Source organism: Chiloscyllium plagiosum, chromosome 7, assembly GCF_004010195.1.
Source record: "Chiloscyllium plagiosum isolate BGI_BamShark_2017 chromosome 7, ASM401019v2, whole genome shotgun sequence".
In the NCBI taxonomy this organism is placed as follows: Eukaryota; Metazoa; Chordata; class Chondrichthyes; order Orectolobiformes; family Hemiscylliidae; genus Chiloscyllium; species Chiloscyllium plagiosum.
Genome location: NC_057716.1, coordinates 50202512 through 50225513, shown reverse-complemented (window position 1 = coordinate 50225513; position 23002 = coordinate 50202512). Strand labels below are relative to the sequence as shown.

Here is a 23002-nt window from a genome sequence, read left to right as displayed (position 1 = left end):
TTCATTAAAGATTTTCAAGCTATCTTTTACAATTGTACAGCTTGTCCGCAGATGCTGCCTGCATTTACATTAACATTACAGCTCTGGACATCCAAGGGCTTGAGGCCTTTGCCTTTGCCCTGGTCATCTCACTGATGCAACACAACTAGTCCTCTCTGCCCCTTGCACCTCTTCCCATGACTAGAGCATAGGCAACACTATCAAATGGTCTCACAATAGGATACCATTAGTACAGTTTGGTTGAGCTGAGGTCTTTGCCAGATAGGATGCAAAGGGTACTGGACTATTCAAGTTGTGAAGTAACTAATATGGCCAATTACCCTTTAGATGAGCCTCTTCCCTCCCACCTTCATTCAACCCAATCAACACTTCCTTTTCGGTGCTTCATTGCTCATTCTGTCAGTGTCAGCTTCAACTCATTGGGAAGCACTCTTGCTGCTGAGTCAGAAAGTTGAGGTTTCAGGTCTCACTGATTGCTGAACATTGCACAAAAATCTCGCCTGACAGCACTTCTTCAGTTGGAGATACCATCTCTCAAATGAATCAGTAAACTGCTATCCGTCTGCTCCCTCAAGTGCACGTAATATATCCCATGATGCTAGTTTGAAGAGAAGCAGAGCAGTTATCCCTCAAATCAATACTACTAACACAGATTACCTGGTCACTATCATAGCACTATATGCAGGAGCCTGTTGTTTTTTCGCAAATTATTTCTTACAATACAAATATGACAACAGTTCAAAAGTAAAATAAGGGACTCTATGGAGTCCCAACATTGTGAAAGGAGCTATACTAACAAAAATCTCATAGAGAATTTAACAGTCTAGCCATTCTTTGGATAAAGAAATTTCTCTTGAATTCTCTTTTGGGTTTATTAGTACTGTCTTCATTTTGTGGCTATAAGTTCTGTTTATCTCCCAGAAGTGGAAACATCATCTGTATGCCATTTCAAATCCTCCAGAAAATCAATTATAATGCAACTCAACTTGGATGCAATGTGCATTTGAAAGTCCTTGTTCTTTTAGTTAATTTTGTGCAAATTACAATGAAATCACAGTAACCTGGCAAAATTGCCAATTGCTATGCTTACTTCCTCAAGTAGGTCTATTTCTTCACCATCCCAATACTGCCAGGCCCTCCCTTATAACTGATAACTTCCAGCAAATGGAAGTAACCATAATTTTTAATTCCAGCACACAAAACCTGAAAAATATTCTATGACAAGCAAACAGTGGGAAAACATAACATGCAAGAAACATCAAAGTAAAAATCTGTATAGATACCTTTCAAAAATTACTTCAGTCCAATTTTTTGATTAAGCCTATCTGGTGCTAAATATAATCAACTATTGCATTTGTTCTCAATCAACATCCAATCAAAAAATATAAAGGAAACCAATTTCATTATTATCAATCTTAGAAAGACTTGGCATGAATGTCAGTAAATTCCAATTAATTTACCTCACAATTTCAATTCTCTTTATTCACAAAAAAAACCGTACTGCTGCATAAATGGAAACTTTGTAAATGAGAAGTCAGGTTTTGTAATTCAAAGATCTTACTTAATTGAATTAGACTATATTCTGCAAAGTGTTGCTCTTTGGTTAAAAAAACACAATTCTTACCAAAGCCAAACATGAGGTTATCACAAAGATTACATCCAAATTGCCTAATACACAATATTTTTCAAGATTGTAGTCAGGTGCTTTTCTGTATTTAATTGCTTTTGCATGCAACATCAAGATAATATCGTTTATAGGCCTAAAGCTAAGTAAATATGCAAGAAATTTGCTGAGGGCAGTACAAGTCTCTAATTGCAAAGAACATTTTCCCTCACTAAACAGTGTGTGTCAGAGTAGCTCTCCAGAGGCAGCACAACTATTAGTACTTTGATACCTTCTGTCTCAACCCTTCACCTCATTCCCCAAAAGACAGTTGGATTCCAATTTATTTTTCTAACCAGGCTCAACAGCCTGATAATGCAAGATTTTTCTAATGTCACCTTGCTAGCATTAAAAAAAATGACTACACTTTGTTCTTATTTGCCCGAGGTATTTCTATTTCGAGGACTAAGCAATAACATTTGAAATACCTCCCACTGAGAAGCACACAAAATTCTTTGAAACTCAGTTGGTGTTAGTTGAGTGTCTGGCAGCCTTGATCAAGGCCCCTAAATATACATAATTTAATATTTCAGCTTCGTAGATGGAAAAATAAATGTTTCATCACAGCCTTATACATTAATCTCAAGATTTAGACAAAATTAGGAGTGATAGGAAAATATCCTAACATATCCTTAGCCTCTAGTTATTTTCAACAGCATTGGCCACAAAATAAACCAATCATTACTGATTAATGGCAGTCAAATAATGGCTGTAAAAACTGTCGATTGTTAGAATGTTAAACAGATACTAGAACTCATATTTGGCAAATTAATAAGCATACTGTGTTAACTTAATGGTTTTACTTCCAGCCATTAAGTAGCAGCTCAATCCTATCCAGTCTTGAAATTAAGAATGCTTCTTAAGATCTAACAACGAGAACCCCAACCGCACGTCTATCCCCAGCAAGTGTATCTCCTGGCTGCTAATAAATATTCAACTTTAAACATTGAAATTAACAAAGAAATAATGAAAGGGGTTTGAAAAAAGTTTTTAAAAGCTCGTCAAACACAAAACTGGGGCTCAGTATTGTTTGCTGTTTGGGTGCTTATGGACTAAAATGGCATCTGCTGTGGACATGATTCTGCTGTGAATTACACCCTGCGTCAATTCAGCCATTTACAACTATTGTTCACCAGAAGTACACAGAGCAAATATATTTTCTTATTCTTCCATGAGACTGTAGGTGTTCCGCAAAGCAGTCACCCAGTCTGCTTTTGGTTTCTCCAACATAGAATAGACCACATTGGATGTAGCGAATACAGTGCACAAGATTGCAGGAGGTACAGGTGAAATGCTGTCTGCATTTCAAACAGTTGCCGTGAATTAATGCTGTACCACTATTCCTGAAAGTTTCCAATGTGATTTGCAATCCAATTTAATCCCCATTCCCTTTCAATACTTCACAGTCCAACCTACATAAAATCAGAATGAACCACCATTTTTGACTCTCTGCTTATAGACTTCTTAAAACCTTGCCACACTATTTTTTCACCCTAGAAGTTAAAGGTTTGCTTTACTCTTTTATAAATGGTGTTGAGGATCTAATTAGGCAACACACAATGTTTGCTGACAACCAAACAGATTAAAGTGATCAGCAACACAAGAAAAAAGCAAAACAGGGGGGACTCTTGTAGTGCAGTGGTAGCATGGATAGCCAGGAGGCTCACATTCAAGTCCCATCTGTTCCAGAAGTGGATTCATTTAACATCAGAAGCATGTCTGACTCCAGATTAGAAGGCTGTGTGTTCAAATTATGTCAGGCTCACTGATTCTTAGTGCAGCACAAATCTTGGATTTAAGCCCGGATGGATCAATTGGCAAAGTATGAGACTTTTAAAGTGAGGGTCAAGGGTTAAAGCTCTTATCTGTATTCTTTTAGAATGGTTCTTTGGATGCAGTGGTAATGTCTCTATCTCTAGGCAGAAGCACAGAGTTAAAGTTTCACCTTCCCTCAGAGGTATTAAATAACATATCCGACCAGTTGATTGAAAATAACTGAAAAGCAAGAGCAGCCAATTGTCATACTGGTCTGATGAAGCCCAAACTCATCTGATCTCAGATAGTAAGCAGACTCGGAAGCTCAACAGACTCAAGCTTGGTTAGTACTTAGATAGGAGACTGCCTTGGAACACCACATAGTAGGCTATAGGGATCTTATGGTGCAGTGGTAATGTCCCTTCCTCTGAGTGATCAAGTCCAACCTGTTCCAGTGGTGCATCATAGCAATTCTGAACAGACTGATTAAAAATATCTAACAGACAAAGAGAACACAGTGTTTCTGCAGTATAAAACTATAAGACATATGAGCAGAAATCAGGTCATTTCACCCATCGAGTCTGCTCCGCCATTCAATCATGGCAGATAAATTTATCCACCCCATTCTCCTGCTTTATCCCCATAACCCTTGATCCCATTGACAATTAAGAACCCTTCTATCTCTGTCTTGAATATATTCAATGACCTGGACTTCCCAGATGAATTGCACAGATTCACCACTCTCTGGCTGAAGAGATTTCTCCTTAGCTCTGTTCTTAAGGGCCTTCCCTTTAGTCTAAGGCTGTGCCCTCAGGTCCTAGACTCTCCTCCCAATGGAAATATCTTCCCAACATCCCAATGTCCAGGCCATTCAGTATTCTGTAAATTTCAATTAGACTTTCTCATCCTTTTAAATTGTGCTGGTTGTTACATTCACTTCACATACAAACGGCTACTTGTTCAAAACTACACAGACACACTGGGAGAAGGCTTTAGTGGTGCAGAAGTATTGTTCGTGCCTCTGCATCAGAAGCTCAGGGTTCAATTTTCACCTGCCATGGAGGTGCGTCATAAATCTGAACAGGTTGCTTAAAAATAACTAAAAAGAGAGGAGTTTGTGACACAGTACTAATGTCTCTGTCTCTAGATCGGAAGGCCCAGATGCAAATCCCACTTGCTCTATTAGTATGTTATAGCATGTCAGAACAGGTCTCTTTGGTGAATGAGATTTTTATTAGAAGTTTACAGATTCCAGCTGTGAACACAGTCCACAGATCAATCTGATTAGGATATTGTGGTTGTCTCCCAATTTTTGGGCCAGAAATCTTGGTTCAAGTCCCATCTACTGTAAAGGTGTGTTATAGCATGCCTTAACAGTTAGTTTAAAAATACTTTAAACAGCAAGTAAGACATCACTGTAGTCATGTCTTTACTTCTGGGCCAGAAGGTGCCAGTTCAAGCCGCACCTGCCACATGCATATCTAAACAGGGAAGGAGACTAAAAAAAAAATTAAAAGGCAAGAGACAAATAAGTAGATCCTCATGCTATTTCACATGGTTTTATTCATTTTATCATACAACTTCTTCTCCACTTCAGGAACAAAAGGGAAGTGTAAGAAGGATTAGCAGGCTCAGCAAGTAAGTCAAGTTGCTGTTTAAAAGCATGGACACAAACTACCCCAACTGTATTCACCAGCTAAATACTGATACTTGTATCCTCAAGATTTTCCCTTCCTCCATCAATGCACTCCATAGCCTGTCTCCACCAAGCCACAGTATGTTATAACTTCCCCTCAGTCCTCTGCCATCATTGAAGAGGCACATCTCTTTCTTTCCTTCAGATCACCCAAACAGGTTTTTTTGATTTCACATACCAGTCTTCCATTTTGTCGGCTGAAGAAATCAAATTTAGTGAAAGACTACGATCACTTTAAAAAAGCCCATATGGTACAAAAATATCAAATCAAAACATATACCAAACATAGCTGCTTGTGCCAATAACAAAAAATTATTTCTCCAACATGGCATGTTCTCTCTATATTTTATAATGCTCTCTGATTTCTATTTTCCAAATGTTGTTCCTGATTTTTTGTTCCTCTCTACAGGTTCTGCAATATTTTTTGCAATTTTCTTTTTGGCCCAAAATAAATTTGTTATGATATTTCCTGTTGCATCTGTAATTTCTTTTCCTACCAACTCCAGATGTTTGGTTCTCTTTGTAATTCCCTAAACATTTGCTCTTCTCTCAGTAGTGTAAAACTCCCCTAGGTGTCACAATGCAGTTCAATTAATGTGAAATAAGTAGTACAAGTTAAAAGTCACACAACATCAGGTTATAGTCCAACAGGTTTATTTGGAAGCACTAGCTTTCGGAATGCTGCTCCTTCATCAGGTGGTTGTGCTATATAAGCTCATAAGACATAAATATTATCGCAAAAGATTACAGTGTCATACAGTGATATGTTGAACAAACCCGGATTGTTAAGTCTTTCATCTTTTCGAATCCAGGTTTCAGTTCATTAACATGTAAATCCCAGAATTTCTTTACGTCACCTTATCGAAATAACTTAAGGCTTTATCACAAAAGGTGACGTCTCAGGTCAGATAATGCATTAAAGGTGTGAGGTCACAGTCTGTCTGTACTCCAATCTTGAGTCAGACTGGTTGTATTTCCAAAGCGAAATTTACAAAATATTATATGTATTGACTGCCTGCAGATTGTGCATCTTTTGAGCAAACTTCACAACCACATGTTGGAGGAGCAGCGCTCCAAGAGCTAGTGCTTCCAAATAAACCTGTTGGACTATAATCTGATGTTGTGTGATTCTTAACTTTGTCCACCCCAGTCCAACACCAGCTCCTTCACATCATAGTACAAGATAGTAATTCTTCTCAGTTCGGCAGAATTTAAATTCACGTAATAAATTTAGATTGTACAGCTTGTCTCATGAATGGCGCCATGAAACTAACATTGATTATCATAAAGACTCATCTGGCTTACTGATGTCCTTTATGGAAGGTAATCCTTACCTGTTTTGTCCTACATGTGATTGCAGACCCACAAGAATATGGCTCACTTTTAAATATATCTAAAATGTCCAAGCAAGCTGCTCAGTTCAAGGACATTAGGGATGGGCAACAAATGCTCACCATGCCAGCCATGCCCACTTTCCATAAAGGATTAAAAAGAAAGATTTGCAATATATTAGAATCCAAAGAACTGTGTTATTCAGATTAAACTGATAATAGGTCTCAACTAGACAAATAGAGTGAGAGAATAAATAAAAGCTTACCAAGATCCATTGCTGTTTCCATGAAACTTTTTTGTCTTGAAGCAAATTCAGCAAGCAACTTCTGTTGTCTCTCTCTGGCTTTCTGACGTCTGCACAGAAAAAAAAACAACCAAAATGTAATCATAATTGACAAAATTAAGATTGAGAAAAAATACAATTCTTTTCAAAAATATAGGAGACTTATTGTGACCTATTAAACTGCAGAAATTTCCTCCTGCACAGTAATCAACATCAGCATGATAGAATAAAATTACTGTGATCTAATTAGAACATCCCATTCAGACATTGAGCAAAGAAAAAATATAATTATAATAGTAGCCAGCATTTCCACATTATGAACTTTTAAATATATTTAAAGTTTCAGACAGAATACTCTGTCTCAAATTTCATACCAACTACTTCAGTATCAATCCACTTTATTGAGTTAGATTAATCAGCAATGAATGGAACACATCAGGTTCAACCAGAAATAAGATTTGGAAATTTTATTCCACCATTCAGTATTTCAAAACGTGCACAGACAGAAAGAAACAAAAACACAGAATCGACTGTCCTTCTATAAGGCCTTTCAAAACTTTAGGATATCACAAAAGATTTCACAACCATTGAGTCAATGCTGAAACTGTCCTATAGTCAAAATGTGGCAGTCAACTTGCACACAGAAACAGATAAATGACCAGATGATCTGTTTTACTGATGTTGTTTTTGAAGGGTAACTTCTCCAAGGACAGTAGGAGAACATTGTCACTTACTTTAAATAGTACCATTGGATATTTTATGTCCAAAATAACATGACAGACTTGGTTTAACATTTTATCTCAAAGACAGTGCTTCGGCTAGTATAGCACTCCTGACTTAGAAGCAAATATACTCCAACATTGAGTCAAGGATGACACTTCGCAATTACAGGAGGTTTTCATAAATTTAACTTATCTTAGAATTGTCCAACATTCAAAGTTGTATGCTATATTAACAGATGGTTAATTTGATCAAACAGCTACTGATGATATTAAAATTGTATCAGATCTAGAATGATCCCTCATTTAATCCTGGTATAATTTCTTCCTCAATACATCCAAATAGAATTATTTATAGACAGTATTTAGAATAGAAACCAGATACAAATCTGAAGTGTTCCTGTTGATTCAGAATGGCCCAGTGTGATTAGATCAGTATTCCATTTTTTAAGTTATATTTCAATTATTATAAAATTTTAATATTTTATAAAGATTGATATTATCAGTCATTTATTAATGATTAAAGATGATACTGATCGGGGGAACAGTCAAGAGATTTAAAACTTATAGTTTATCTCAATCAATGACATTTTGCAATTCTGTTGCAATCAATGTTATACATGTAACATAGTGACGGGCACAGCGTATATACAACTCAGCAGCTCACCATCACCTTCTCAATGTCAACTATAAATGCTGGCCGAGTCAGAGATGATCCTGTGACTGAAAGAAAAAATCCCGTCTATTAACAAAATATTGTTTATTAATATATGGGACATTCAGTACAGAAAAGTATACCACACTTCAAACCCAAATAACAAGCCTGAATGAGTCCTGATGGAGGGGTTATGCCCAAAATGCTGATTTTCCTGCTCTTTGAATGCTGCCTGACTGCACTTTTCCTTTCCAGCAGCACACTCTCAACTCTGATCTTCAGCATCTGCAATTTTCACTTTCTCCAAGCCTGAATTGGTCATCAGAGTAATTCTTCATACCCAAAGAATTGTTGGTCTTTCCCAAATCTATTGCTGAAATCTCAAAAATCAATTTGACTGCTGCCAGGCTAGTTATCATTCAAGATCAGAATGGAACCCGCCCTTGGATCTCATCTTTTACCTCAAAATGTAGGAGTATATGCATGGATGATAGTGGCATGCAGATTTCTTATTTAAGTGGGATGAGAAATCACAAATTCATTTACCCACCGGCAGAACAGATGAGCTGCAAGACGAGCTCATTTCCAATGATAAACCCCAAACTATGGAAGAATCATTTCTCTTTGAGAAGGCCCTTCCAGAGAAAAGGTCGATGTGTCATTCCGTCAGTTGACTTTGTCCTGCATGCCACCCCACATTCATGGTGGCAAAGTTGATATCAAGGTGCCCACATTTCAGAGCTACAATGGTTGGTGAACAGGTTGGTGTTGGGTTTGTCAACAAGAATCCTGACATTCAGATCGGAAACATAATTTTAATGAGTGGTACATGATTGATTATTTTTCCTGCACCACTGTGGAGGTCATTAGATGCCAACTACCACTCAGTGTTAGCAGAAAAGGACTTTGATCCAATACAGGAATTTTCCAGATAACTAAAGTCAGGCTATGCTGAGAAACAGCTATACTTTCTGTGATGATCTATATGCCCACATAACCTGGGGCCAGGAACAGAATGAAACTGAAAATCATTTGAATAAGTGGCAGACACAGCATCAGTTGGAGACTGAAGACTTCCCAAAAAAAAAGCAGTGCTGGTGGTAGATTAACCAGACTTGCCTTAAATGTTGCAGCAGAACAGCAAAGTAGAATGAATTTAGGTCTTGTGGCATTGCCAGTGTAATTTAGAGCACAATGTATCTGACATTCAGATGTTGAGAAGAGTCCAGGAATTTGAAGTAGAGCTTGAAAGAATATGTATCTCAAGGTTTTTTCCCTCCACAGGTCACAGAAGAGGCAGAAACAGGATCTTATTTTGCTTCCAGTGCAAGATGATGTTTAGTGAAGTCCAGAAATTTGAAATCAGGCTTGAGAAAATCTACAACCAGGTATTTTCCAGATGCTATGTTATGGGATAAGTTTTGAATGACAGATCACTACACATAGTTGGATGGAGTGAGGAGCATCCTGGAAAGCTGACTACACAGGAGCTATCTAGAATGTGAAGAACTGTAGTTTATGCAATCCAATTAGATTTGGCACCAAATGGCCAGACCAATTGTCCATTACAGCCATTCAAATCTGCATCTCCTTGACTTAAAGTAGAAATGAGGATTGTAGTGGAGGACTAGCCAAGTGGAGCTGACAGTGAGACTGAGTACATCCATAGGTAAAAAGTAATGCAGAGAATGGAGCACGAAAGGAATTTTGGAAATGCAATGAAAAGTGAAATCAAGGAAAGTTTTTTTTTCCAGGGTGAACGCAAGAGGTAAGTACAGAAGGCCAATCTCTTGCTTTATCCACATACCCCTGCACATTACTTTTATCCTCACAGCCATCCAATGCCCTCATGAATGTCTCAAATGAACCTGCCTCCAACAAACTTCCAGGCAGTGCGTTCCATACCCTCAATGCTCTGAGCGAAAAAAAATTATCTGACTTCACCTTATTTCTTTGGCAGATCACTTGAAATTTATGTCCTCTTGTTCTTGTTTCTTTTACAAGAATAGTTTCTCCCTATGTATTTTATCCACGATTCTGAAAACCTCTGTCAGATCACCTCTTAATCTTCTCTCCAAGGTCAACAGTCAACTGTAATATTATTACATCTGATTTCAGCCTCTCCCTCTCAAACTTAGGGTGAATTTTATTATATTACAGTCACTGCTCCATAAGACTTCCTTCACCTTAAGCTCATTAATCAAATCTGCCTCATTACACATCACCAAATCAAGGATTCCATCGTTCTGCTTATCTAGTCCAAAAATCCATCTCGTTGACTCCCACAAATTCATTTTCTTGGAATTCTCTACCAACCTGCTTTTCCCATCCTTGGAATCATTCTTGTAAATAACTTCTGGACTCACTCCAATTCAGTCACATCTGTCTTAACAGACCATAAGCACAGCTCTCATTAGAGAGAAGCGACGGTGGCAATTTAACTGAGGGCTACCAGATCTCAGGCAAGGGAAGAGGTTGAGAAGGAGAGTCCTTCATGGTAACCTCAAAATGGTGATGGGAATTGAATCCACGCTGTTGGCATCACACTGCTCTGCAAACCAACGATCCTGCCAAATGAGCTAAACCGATTCCCCTCTGTCCTATAATGTGTACTCACAACCGTAACAAACTTTCTGGAGCTTCCAGTGTGGTCAATTACACCACTGATCTAGCATATTGTTAATCGTAATTTCCTCTTCAGAAATCCATGTTGACACTTGCTGATCAACTCACCTTCTTTCCAAGTTGCTACTATTTCAATCTCAAATATTTGAGTCCAGAAGGTTCCCCACCACAGAAGTTCAACTGACTTATCTGTAAATGCTGGGCTTATCCTTACAACTGAACAAAGCCATGTGTTCCTAATTTTCCTGTTTTCTGCCACCTCTCCAGAGTCTGAGGAAGACTGAAAAATTGTGGCCAGTGCCCTGCAATTTCGACTTTCATTTGCTTAAAAGTCCATAGATGTATTTCACCAGTCCCGGTGCCTTGTCTACTTTAAATATCAACAATCTATCCAACACCACTGGACACAGTTTTACGTTTTACATGGTCACATAAGACTCTGGGACATCTTTTTATGCTGGCTATCAGCCTTTTCTCATAGTTCCTCTTTGCTTCTTTTATTTGCTTTTCATTTCCCCTCTGAACCTTCAATACTCCTTTTGGTCCCCAATTTTATTTTCTATAATGACATTTGTCATAAGCACTTTCCTTCTTTATCTGAATTTCTATCTCTTTTGTCATCCAAGGAGTTCTGAATTTGCTTGTTCCACCTTTCCCATTTGAGGTAACATGCCTTACCTGTCCCCAACTATCTTCTCTTCAAAGGTAGCCCATTGTTCAGTTACTGTGTTTTTCTGGATTAGTGGTTCTGGAAGAGCACAGCAATTCAGGCAGCATCCGACGAGCAGCAAAATCGACGTTTCGGGCAAAAGCCCTTCATCAGGACTGCCAAACTCTTGTTACAGTTAGTCTAGTCCAGTTGTTATCTTGCCCCCAATTTTAATAATCAAGTAGCATTTGAGGTAAAGACTAATTGCTGAATCTGGAGCGCTTTGGAAAGTTATGATTATTATTTTCTGTTCCCTAACCAACATTTGCAAAATATCCAAAGTTACAATTCACTGTTCCTTTACTATCACTCAATAAAAATCTTGGAACCCCCCCGCCTAACAGCACTGTGACTGTGTCTTAATCAGATGATACCAACATTTCAAAACCACGATTCAACATCATTTTCTCAAGCACAACTAGGGACAGAGAATCAGCAATATAAACAAATTAGAGGTCTCTGTATACACACAAACCCTGTGCCTGTAGGATAATGACCAGATAATTCTACCAACTCCCATTCACCTGCACCTCTTTCCATTGTCCAAATCAATTTTCTTCCACCATTGCTTCAAAACTTAGAGTCATACAGTATGGCAACAGACCCTTTGGTCCAACCAGTCCATGCCAACTATGTTCCCAAACGAAACTAGTTCCACCTGACTACGTTTGGCCCATATCCTCCAAATGTTTCCTATTCATGAATTTATCCAAATATCTTTCAAACATTGTAACTGCGTACCTGTGTCGACCACTTCCTCTGGCCGTTCATTCCACTCACAAACCACTCCGTGTATTTCAGTATATAGAACTAACTTGGACAAAAAGATTGTTGAACATTCAGAGTCAAATTAGAAAATAATATCCTTCTTGTAAAGTTTATCTGAAGAAATTTAAAGGACTTCAACTGAACCATTGTTGAAACGAGTTTTGTGATATTTGACCTGGGACCAACGTATTGATTGCTCCAACTTTAGGGCACTGAAATGAAACCATTGCCTATTCATTAATTAAAAATAATAGCATTTTAACTAATCGATCTCTGTTCTGGCGAGTGATACCACAGAAGAACTCTGACATTGAATAATTCAACATTTATATCTGGAGCTAATTAGGTAGGCTTCAAATAATTGTGATATATTACAACTAGATGGTCACCATCTCTTTCAATTATTCAAAAACATGATCTTGGCCAGAATTCAATTATCTTTTAAAGCAACAAAGATCTGAATCTCATTTCATCAAAAATCAAGAGGCTATTCTAATCTGGTCCTGATCTACAGCTCTGAAATTATGAAATCCAAGTAGATAATGTGGGAAATACATATGCATCAAATCACACAGAAGGATTTGTGACAAATTGTAAATTGTAAGTGTAAAATGGATCATCTTCGAAAGCACTTTAATGAAGTGTAAGGTTAGCTCCATTAAATAATTTAGAAAACCAAAATTCTCACTTTGACCTACATTTTGTAAATACTATTCAAATTGAAAATTCGATTGAAGTTAATTTGAAAAGTGTGAAATTTCAAGAAAAGAACAAAAAATAAATTAATTTACAGAATCAAAAGACTAAACTAATATACTAGAAAGAAACAAGATATATTGTTTAGCTCAATGGTTTTGGGGCAAGATTACAACTGGAAACAGACTCTGGCATTGCACAAAAATCTTTAAGAGACAATGACTAAAATCTATTTCACGAAACTTATTCCTAACAGTCATGTCAGACGAGAAACATTAAGACTATTTCTTTCTCCACAGATGGTGCCAAACCCACTGCGTTTCTCCAGCACTTTGTTTTTATTCCATTTCATCGTCATTTGATCAGTCGAACTATGTCTAGAAATTGAACACTGGATTCCTTTACAAGATGTAAATTCAATGAAGAATGAGGTCAAAGAAACATTTGATAATACCAGCCAGGCAAAGGACAACTAAAAGAAGAAAATGAAATATCTAATGCTCTACTCCACATCACTAATAGGTTACAGACAACAATCAAGGAAGGGGGCTTAGGGCAGGGCTACAAAAAACAAATTGAATGTTTCTGACAGGAGCTGAATTTTCAAATTCAGGGCAGGCATTCCAAATGACACGAGAATTATGGGCAGCGAAGCTTAAATTTTATACGAGAAGGAAGAGGAGGCATTTCGTTTTCCTACTTAGAAGCTAACCACTCATGCCCCAACATGAATACTTGAAAATCTGAATAACTAGAATGTGGCATACAGTTCTGGTATCACATAGGATGGATGTGATTGCACTGGAGGTGTAGAGCTGACTTACCAGAATGCCACAGGGGCTGGCGGGTCTAAGCTGCGAGGGAAGATTGCAAATGGTGGAGTTATTTTTGTTGGCAGCAGTGAAAGTTGAGAGGAGACCTGAGGGGTGGATAAGATTACTAAGGGGACAGATAGGAAGGCACCTTTTCTACTAACAGAGAGCTCAATAACCAGAGGCATAGACTTAAGTAAAGAAGAAGAGTTAAAGAGAAAGAGAAATGATTTTCATTCAGAGAGTGGCAGGAGTCTGGAACTCACTGTCAGAATGGTCATTGCGACAGAAATTCTCTTTGCATTTAGACATATTTAGATACTGACTAATATTGCCATAGCCTCCAGAGCTATGAACCAAAAGCTGGAAAATCAGATTTGTGTAATCAGATCTTTTTTGATTGGCAAGGGCACAATGGGCTGAATAGCCTTCCTCCATGCTGTAAAGTCTGAGAGTCCCTTTCCCCCAACAACATCCTGATTAAGGAAAACTGCCCCTCAGCTATTCCAGATTCAGCACCTGTTTACTCCACCCATACTCCCTTCTGTTAGGCTATTTCTTTCACTTTATGCTTCCTGTTTCCCATGTGAAGAAACAAGTTGCAGTGTAACACCACCACTCAACATCTATTATTCACTTTCATCTTGAGCTAAATGCCTATGCAGCCCTCATCCATGCTTCCTCAACCAATGTTCATTCCTTCCTTCCTTACACTTTTCCACCATCATCCTATCACTTTCTATCATGCTTGATCTACATATTAGACATTAGCCATATCTCCTTGCATCACTGCTAAAGATCTTAAATTATAATTTCACATATACCAAGCACACTGTGACAATTTCTTATGGGCAAATTTTAACTTTACCTGCCTAGCCGGAAACGGAACAGATTGGATTGGCATTAAAGTTAATAGAAAGGAAAACTGGGCTTAGTAAATTAAAATGGTTGGCTGCTCTGATGTTAGTTTCTCACCACACAAAACACATTGACTTTGTATTCTACAGTGATAATTTTAAAGTAAGTCCTTCTGTCTGTTGCAGCCACTGTTAATGCTAAGGCTGTCAAGTCAGGTATTGATGAGGTGGTGACATTTGAAAGTACTATCGATGACTTCTTCGATCATATTACTGGTTTGTAATTGCATTGAGAAAAATGGCTATTTCACAACTTAATGTACAAAAATGAACAGCATACAAGAGGGCTCCTTCAAAGCCTCAAATGACTTTCTGTCTGCAATCATTAAACACATGAATATATTTCACAGCCAATGACAGTATGAAAGTAGGACAAATCAAATTAATAAGAACAATAAAATAAAACAAAGAAGTACACATGCTGAAAATCTGAAACAAAAACACAACTAGGTCTGGGTTCTGTGTGATGAAGAAAGGTCACTGGACTCGAAATGTTAACTCAGCTTTCTCTCCACAGATGATATCAGATCTGTAGAGTTCCTCCAGCAATTTCTGATTTTGTTAACAAGAATAGTGTTGGTCAACTAAGGCTTTAATAAGACCTCAAGTGAGATTAAGTAGTTATGAAAATGGACTAATAATCAGCACACGATAGCACTTATGATTAGAAATACACTCAACATGAAACATTTTAGAAAACTGATATTAGTTTGCCTCTATTTCCTGCAGTGCCTATAAATTTCTTTATGGCTCAAGGCATATTTTACTTACACTTGGTGTCATGGTAAACAGATACTTGGTCTCATGGTAAACAGAGATGCCTGAGAAGATGACATCAACAAATCCTGACAGATTCCATTCAGCTCAATACTTTTTTTTTCTGGCAGCTTAAGGGGTAGGCACAGTGAGGCTGTAGATATCAGTAGCAATTTGGTTTCTGTGTTACTGCAGGGTTGGTTCCCATGGCAACTTACTATCCTGTTAGAAATGCTACGTTTTCCTTTGTCTACAGGTCAGCAATGAAAAATAGGTCATCACCACCTGCTATTGCCCATTCCATTTTCATCAGAATTTAACTCAACCTGAAATCCAAAATAAATTAAAGCCAGTCTAGTTGAGTATCACTACTTTGTTTGATTCCATTAATCCTAATTTCAGAATGTTCTTGCCGAAAGGTAAAATTACACGGACTAAAGATAAAATTATGAGCCCATATCCTGTGAATGAATAAAAAACTGAACAAAAGTCACAGCAATTCCCATATCCTAATATCTATGCAAACTGCTAAATTTGTCTATTGCATAATTAAATATACACAAAGTAACATTATATCAGAAACTAGATTTTTTTGGTCTCTCATAGGATCATTAGTCTGTGGAACTCCTAATGAAAAGATGGTGATAGGAGAGTCCTTAATATTTTTAAGGTAAAGATAGATAGATTCTCATCAAATAAGAGGTTGAAACATTAGCAAGGGTAGGCAGGAATTGGTTTAATTTGAGATTACAGTCAGATCAGCCATGATCTAATTGAATGTCAGAACAAGCTTGAGGGTCTGAATGGTCATCTTCTCAATCTGAATCATATGCATCTACATATAACAGCTGCCAGACGTTTGGCAAAATACAGAAACATTTAAACTGAAATAAGTTTGCTATTTTGATATCCAACATAGCTTGACATTTTTAAAAAGTACAATGATTGAATCCCTTTTCTATTACAATTGAATCCCTTACAATTGTTTTGAGAACAAATGCTGGTAGAACAGAAATCCTGAAGTGCAATGAAAGTGTGATATCTGAAGAGTTGGTCCTGCTACATTATTTTCTAATTCAGATTTATATCATTTATTGCTCATTTATATCATAGTTAACTCTATCTCATGCCTCACTTACAATTTTAAGAGATGTAATTTTTTTTAATGAAAGTGCATTATATCGTAAGTAACACTTGTATTGCTCAAAATCTGAATCAGAATTAATAATTTTGTTGTTATACTTGCTCACAGAATTAGGCATTTCTGGCTAAACCAGCATTTATTGCCCTTCCCTAATTGCTGTGGAGAAGGTAGCAGTTGCCTTCTTAAACTATTGAAATCCTTGAGATGTAGGGATATCAACAATGCTGTTAGAAAAGTAGCTCTAGCAAACTGACCCAATAACAGTGAAGGAGCAGCATATGGCTCAAGTCACAATGCTAAAAGACTTGGAAATGAATTTGCAGCTATTGGTTTGTCCAATGCATCTGCTGTGTTTGTCCTTTTAGGCAGTAGACGTTACAGTTTAGAATGTGCTGCTGAACAAGTCTTGGTGATGTGCTTGTAGATGGCACATATTGTTGTAACACTTCATCAGTAGTTAAGAGCGTGAATGTTGAAGATGGTGGAATAAAGAGGGTATTGAGCTTTGAGTATTATTGGAGCTTCACCCATCCAGGCAAGTGGACAGTATTCCATCATGCTCTTGACAAATGCCTTAGAGAACAGACATTCGGGAGACAGGTGGTGAGATATGAACACAGAATTCGAGTCTTTGACTGCAGTATCTGGTCAAAGTTTAGTCCAAAAACATTGTTGGGGATATTTTTAATGGTGGTAATGCCATCAAATGCCTTAGGGCGATGGTTAGACTCTTCTAATACAAGGAAAATACCATAGATGCTAGAGATCCTGAAATAAAAACAGAAAATGCGAGAGAAACTCAGCAGGTCTGGCAGCATCTGTAGAAAGTGAACATTTCATCTCCCAAAACAGTTCCAAAGAAGAATCATGGGTCTCAAAATATTAACTCTGTTTCACTGTCCACAGATACTACCAGACCTGCTAATTTTCTCCACCATTTTCTGTTTTTATTATGGTGAGATGCTCGTTTGGGATGGTCATCAGCAGGCATTTTTGTGGCATAAATGTGATTGTTGTCAATTTACCTAGTCTTTCCAAATGTAGATTATATTCACTTTTTTTTTTAAACACAAAATGTTTTTAAATGGAAGTTCAGTTATTTGAACTTATTTAGCACTGCTGTATTTCAGACTTCCACGATTGTGTAGGTACACAAAAAGTAAAATGTTATATTAATTTCATCTATTACAAATCAAACAAAAAAACTTTTCATTTTAAGCTGTCTTTTAAAAGTTCTGCCAAAATAAAGTCATCCAACATGACTTTTTTTTTTCGGTCCATTTAATATCATCTCCCATCCTTGGCAGGAATATGCAGGTGGCAGGGTGGCTCAGTGGTTAGCACTGCTGCCTCACAATGCCAGGGACCCAGGTTTGATTCCTGCCTCAGGTGACTACCTATATGGAGTTTGCACATTCTCCCAATGTCTGCCTGGGTTTCCCCCGGGTGCTCCAGTTTCCTCCCACAATCCAAAGATCTACAGGCCAGGTGAATTGGCAATGCTAAATTGCCCATAGTGATCGGTGCATTAGTCAGGGATAAATGTAGGGGAATGGGTCTGGGTGGGTTACTCTTCGGAGGGTCAGTGTGGACTTGTTGGGCCGAAGGGCCTGTTTCCATACTGTCAGGAATTGAATCTAATTACTGCTATTGCGATTCTACAGTTTTGTTGCCACAACTTCACTGGCCATGTACAAAGCAAATTATTTATGGACTGATTTGGTAATACTGTTTTTAATGGCTCAGTAGCACATTAAAAACCTGAGAGTGCTGTTCCTTTTAAATTGTGGAGTAAAATTAATATCTTAGAATGAATTTCAGATGCAATTACAGTTTTCAGATATAGTATTCAAAAGTAGGAAGTACATGCAAATATGAGTTTCATTTTTCTGATTATTTCTGTTTCTAAATTACAGTCCATTAAATCTACACATATTTCCAAATAAGACTTACCTTTCTTCTTTATCCAAAGCTTTCTTATCTGCTGAATTACTCTTCTTAGGAGGTACAGGTGGTGCCACCTTCCTACAGATCTCCTCAATGCTACACTTGTTCTGACGACTCCGTGCTGCAGTTTTTAATAGAATTCTTTCTATTGCTATTATCCCATCACCATGGATTTGTTGCATCGGGTCCAATGTGGATGTAGATTCTGAATCTTCTAACCAAAATGGATAATAAGAGTTTTGTTTTCCTGAGAGTTTATGATGGAGCTTGATTAGTAAAGAAAGCATACTTTCTCTGATTTCCAAAATGGTTGTGGTAAGTTGTGGAGTTGAATTAGGAGCAGTCCACTTTGATGTCTTTGGTCTCACAGCTGCAGTTTGAATCGCACTGCCACTGTTGCGATTTATAATCTCCTGAAACTTTTTTCTGCGTTCTGCAACTAAACTGAAGACCTGAGCTGTATTTGAATTCTAAAAGAAAATGAAATAAAATTCAAATTTGTGACAACAATAAAATCTCGAAAGCTTAAATGTCAGTGGAAATTCACAATTGCGGGTATACTTGACATCAAGTTAGACTGCCAACTTGCTGTGCTCGCGTGAAACCATTGTTGTTAGTCTGCTATCAACTTTTACCCCCATTTCTATAAAAGAACCCTATTTTTTAAAAAAATACATTAAGCATTCTTCAGGACAACAACCTGAATTTCCATTCATAATTAAATCTATGAAAGTGGAAAACCTTATCACCAATTTTCACCAACTTACAAACAAGAAGCAAGGTGAAAATCTTCCACATTCTCATTCATTAGCAGATGCACCGCTTTACTTTTTTCTAAAAAGCATACTAAAGCACCAGAATAACATAACTTCCGTTAACAGAAAACAAGTACAGGTACACTGAACACCAGATTTCAAGCTGGATGAAATGGGATTGAGAGTAGAAAGGAAAAATATGAGAGGAATTTTAACTAATTCAAAATCCATGCACTTGGAGAGATAACAGTGAATCACATAACCCAGGCAGTAAATTAATACCTTAAAGATTTTACAGAACTGAAAGATAACTTTAGACAACATTCCAAACATAATTTTGTTTCTTCTAAAATGTCTACTTATTACATGAATTCTGCAACACTCCACACAACACTTTAATAGATTGGTTATTCAGAACAAGAAAAAATCTGAGTACCTCTCTGGTGAGAGCAGTAGCCCTTCTTGACCCCTATTATAAAGGAAGAGAGATGAAAAAGTTGTTGTGAAGCACAGAACTGTTAGTTTGAAAAGTAAAGGATGCCATTTTTCAGTGAAAATGCAAGCACCTTTGCATGCCCTATGATGCAGCATTTTTGTTGCAGCCACCTTCTTGAATATAAATTCTGAAAAATCTGAAATAGTTCCAAACTTTCATTGTATTTGCAGCTGTCTTTGAGAATCACAGTGTGATGTTAAAAAGAACCAAAGATTTCCTTCGTGTCTTCATTAAGCAAAAAACAAGTTGAAAGATCATGTTATTTCTGGTATTGCATATTTCCAAAATACAAAGTGAACTGACACAAATACTTCATTGGTGAATTTCAGCCTTCTTCCAATTTGCAATTAAACAGTTCAATGCAAACCCAGTGCTACCCACTTACGTCTGCCATCCCTCATGGCATGCTTCCTCAGGCCCATTTTGAATCAATGGATTCCATTGATCCAATTGTTCCTGATAATTTCCTCCCATCAAACTTATTCTTCAAACATTTTTATCAACCTCTGGAATATAACAACTCCTCCAAATCTCTCATTGGCATCCATGCATCTTCAAGCTCGCTCTCTCAATTGACTTGCACACAAACATCTATGAAATCATAGCCAGAGAATTAATTGTACTGGCTTCTGTTCCTGTTACCACACCATTACCTTTGGTGTTCCCAAGATCTATGTTTTTCTCTCCTATTATTTGTCTTTGTTATCTCCTAGCCTTGATTAATGCAGCAGTATGTACCATCTACAAGATGCACTGCAATAATTCACTAATGCTCCCTCAACAATACCTTTGAAACCTGCCACTTCTGCCACCATCGCTGTCAAGGTAAACATTTTTTTTACCCACTTCACAGAGACTTTGAAGTGAACAACCTGCATTCACTGTGGGTCTGAAGTCACTTATGGCCAAACCAGGTAAGGGCAGCAGAAATCATTCCCTTAAAGAACCAGATGGATTTATACAACAATATGTGATCCATGTCATGGTCACCATTACTGAGATTAATTTGTCCGTCCTGATTTATTAATAGAATCTAAATTCCAATAGCAGCGATGGGATTTGGACCCTCATCCTCAAATCAATAGCTTAGACATCTGGATTACTATCCCAGTGACTATCACTATGCTTCTGTCTACCCCCTAACCACCCTCAACACATGTTGTTAATACACAAACTACGGCAGTTCGAGAAGGTAACTATCAACTTCTCAAGGGCAATTAAGGTTGGAAATGAAGGCAGAACCAGTGAAGTTTGTGTCAAAAGAACAATTTTTTAAAAAGTGTATCATTTCAATTCACTCTTAGATATCCTGTCCTACCAGTAGAATAAGGAAAAGGTGGACATTGCCACCAATATTAGGTAAGTGGAGACTGTACTGTTGGGACAATCAATGCCACAAACATGTTGGGGCCAGTTTTCAGTGATTAATTTAAAAAGTAGAGAGTTTTAAATTACATAGTGGGGGCAAGATATCCAATTTAGGAAGGTGTACATGAATCGCAAAGTGTTCATAGGACAGACACAGCAAATATTTAGGAATGCTAATTCAATATTGTTGTTGATTGTGAGAGAAATTGAATCCAAAAGTAGAAACACCTTTCAATAATATAGGACAAGAATGAGATCACATAGTACAATCTACAGAAGTGGACCTCCTTTTTTAAGGAAGAATGTAAATACACTAGAGAGTTCAGAGAAGATTTACGAGACTCATACCTGGATTAGGTGGGCTGTCTTATAAAGAAAGGTTGCACAGAATAGGTTTGCATGTATTGTGAACATAGCAGAGTTAAAGAAAGAATGTTTCTGGGGTGAGGCTGGGGGGTGCTGCTTGATAGTTAGGTACAGAAAGGATGCTTCCTCTTATGGGAGGATCTAGAAATAGGGGCAGTTTGTTAAAGGTCAGAGTTCACGTGTTAAGGCAGAGATAATGAGAGAGTTTTTTTTTTCCCCTGACAGACCATAACGAGTCTTAGGAACTCTGCTTCCATTGCTTTTTGAGGGAGAGAGTTTTTGAAAATTTTCAAGGCCATGATAGGCAGAGTTTTCACAAGAAAGGAGATAAAATTTTATCAGGTTTGGGCAGGAATAATCACATCAATCATTATCCTATTGAAAGGTGGAGTAGAGTTGAGGGATCAAGTGCCCTATTCTGAATAATTCATATATTTATTGGCCATGCAAACGTTGGGAACAGATCAATAGCCAATAAAAGATCAGGCAAATGGGATTAGTACATGAGAATACATTATCTATTTTGTTATTTCTGAGTAACTATTGCAAACGTGAGGCTAAATCATCACAACAAACACACACTAACCTGTATAAAAGAAGAGGTATCTGAGCTTGTGCTAGCAGGTGGTTCTCTGGTCACTTCTGGCGCTGTCTCCGGAAGTCTGACTCGCACATAGTTAATGATATGATGCAGATTTGTTGCTATGTTAGTTCCATGAAACCAACTATCAGAACATCGCTCTTCACCAAACATTTCCTACAAGAAAATTTAATTATAAAGTTAGTCTTTTTGCAGTAAATGTAGCTGAACATGTCCGAGACTTGTTTTTGTTGATATAGGTAAATAAAAATTTAAATTATACATAAACAAAAGCAAATGGTCAGAAACTATTGTATCCTAACATTATCAAATACTGGTGCCAAAGTCAAAAACCATATTAAAAAATACCTAAGACATATCCATAATTAGGGTTGTAAATATTCTCAATGGCTTGGTTTATCACGTGGAGACCACGAAGTTTCAAATGTTTGCTGAAACTGTGTGAAAGCGATCAACATCTTCCAAGAGCGTCATGGAATAGCAAGAATTCTACACATATTTTTGAGTCTTTGCAATTTGTGCTGCTACCTTCAAAGATTTGTGTAGATATACAACACAAACGCATGTTCCTGCACCTCCTTTCAAATTTTACCGTTTATTTTATGTTGTTTCATCTTATTCCTCCTGGCAAAATTAATCACTTCAAATTTTATGTAGGGCAGCACAATGGGACAATGGTTAGCACTGCTGCCTCACAATGCCAGGGACACACATTCAATTCCACCTTTGGGAGACTGTGCAAACTTCACACAGACATTCTCCCAGTGTCTGTGTGGGTTTCTTCAGAGTGCTCTGTTTTGCTCCCACAGTCCAAAGATGTGCAGGTTAGGTGGTTTGGCAATGCTAAGGCTTTTGCCCGGAATGTCAATATTCCTGCTCCTCGGATGCTGCCTGACCTGCTGTGCTTTTCCAGCACCACTCTAATCTAGACTCTGGTTT

At 37.5% G+C, this 23002-nt stretch overlaps 1 protein-coding gene across 10 annotated transcripts in view; it reads right to left on the bottom strand.

Moving 5' to 3' along the window:
* ubr3 (ubiquitin protein ligase E3 component n-recognin 3) overlaps positions 1 to 23002 on the bottom strand; it is a 351638-nt gene that overhangs the window by 159624 nt on the left and 169012 nt on the right. For 7 of the 10 annotated variants that reach the window (XM_043693670.1, XM_043693671.1, XM_043693672.1 and 4 more), the window contains 4 exons: positions 22049 to 22219; positions 19669 to 19701; positions 18484 to 18947; positions 6712 to 6800 (listed from right to left, as the gene is read on the bottom strand). In XM_043693670.1, coding sequence (XP_043549605.1) covers positions 6712 to 6800; positions 18484 to 18947; positions 19669 to 19701; positions 22049 to 22219 — 757 coding nt within the window. The remainder of the gene's footprint in view (positions 1 to 6711; positions 6801 to 18483; positions 18948 to 19668; positions 19702 to 22048; positions 22220 to 23002) is intronic. The other 3 variants (XM_043693673.1, XM_043693676.1, XM_043693678.1) reach the window with 1 other exon arrangement.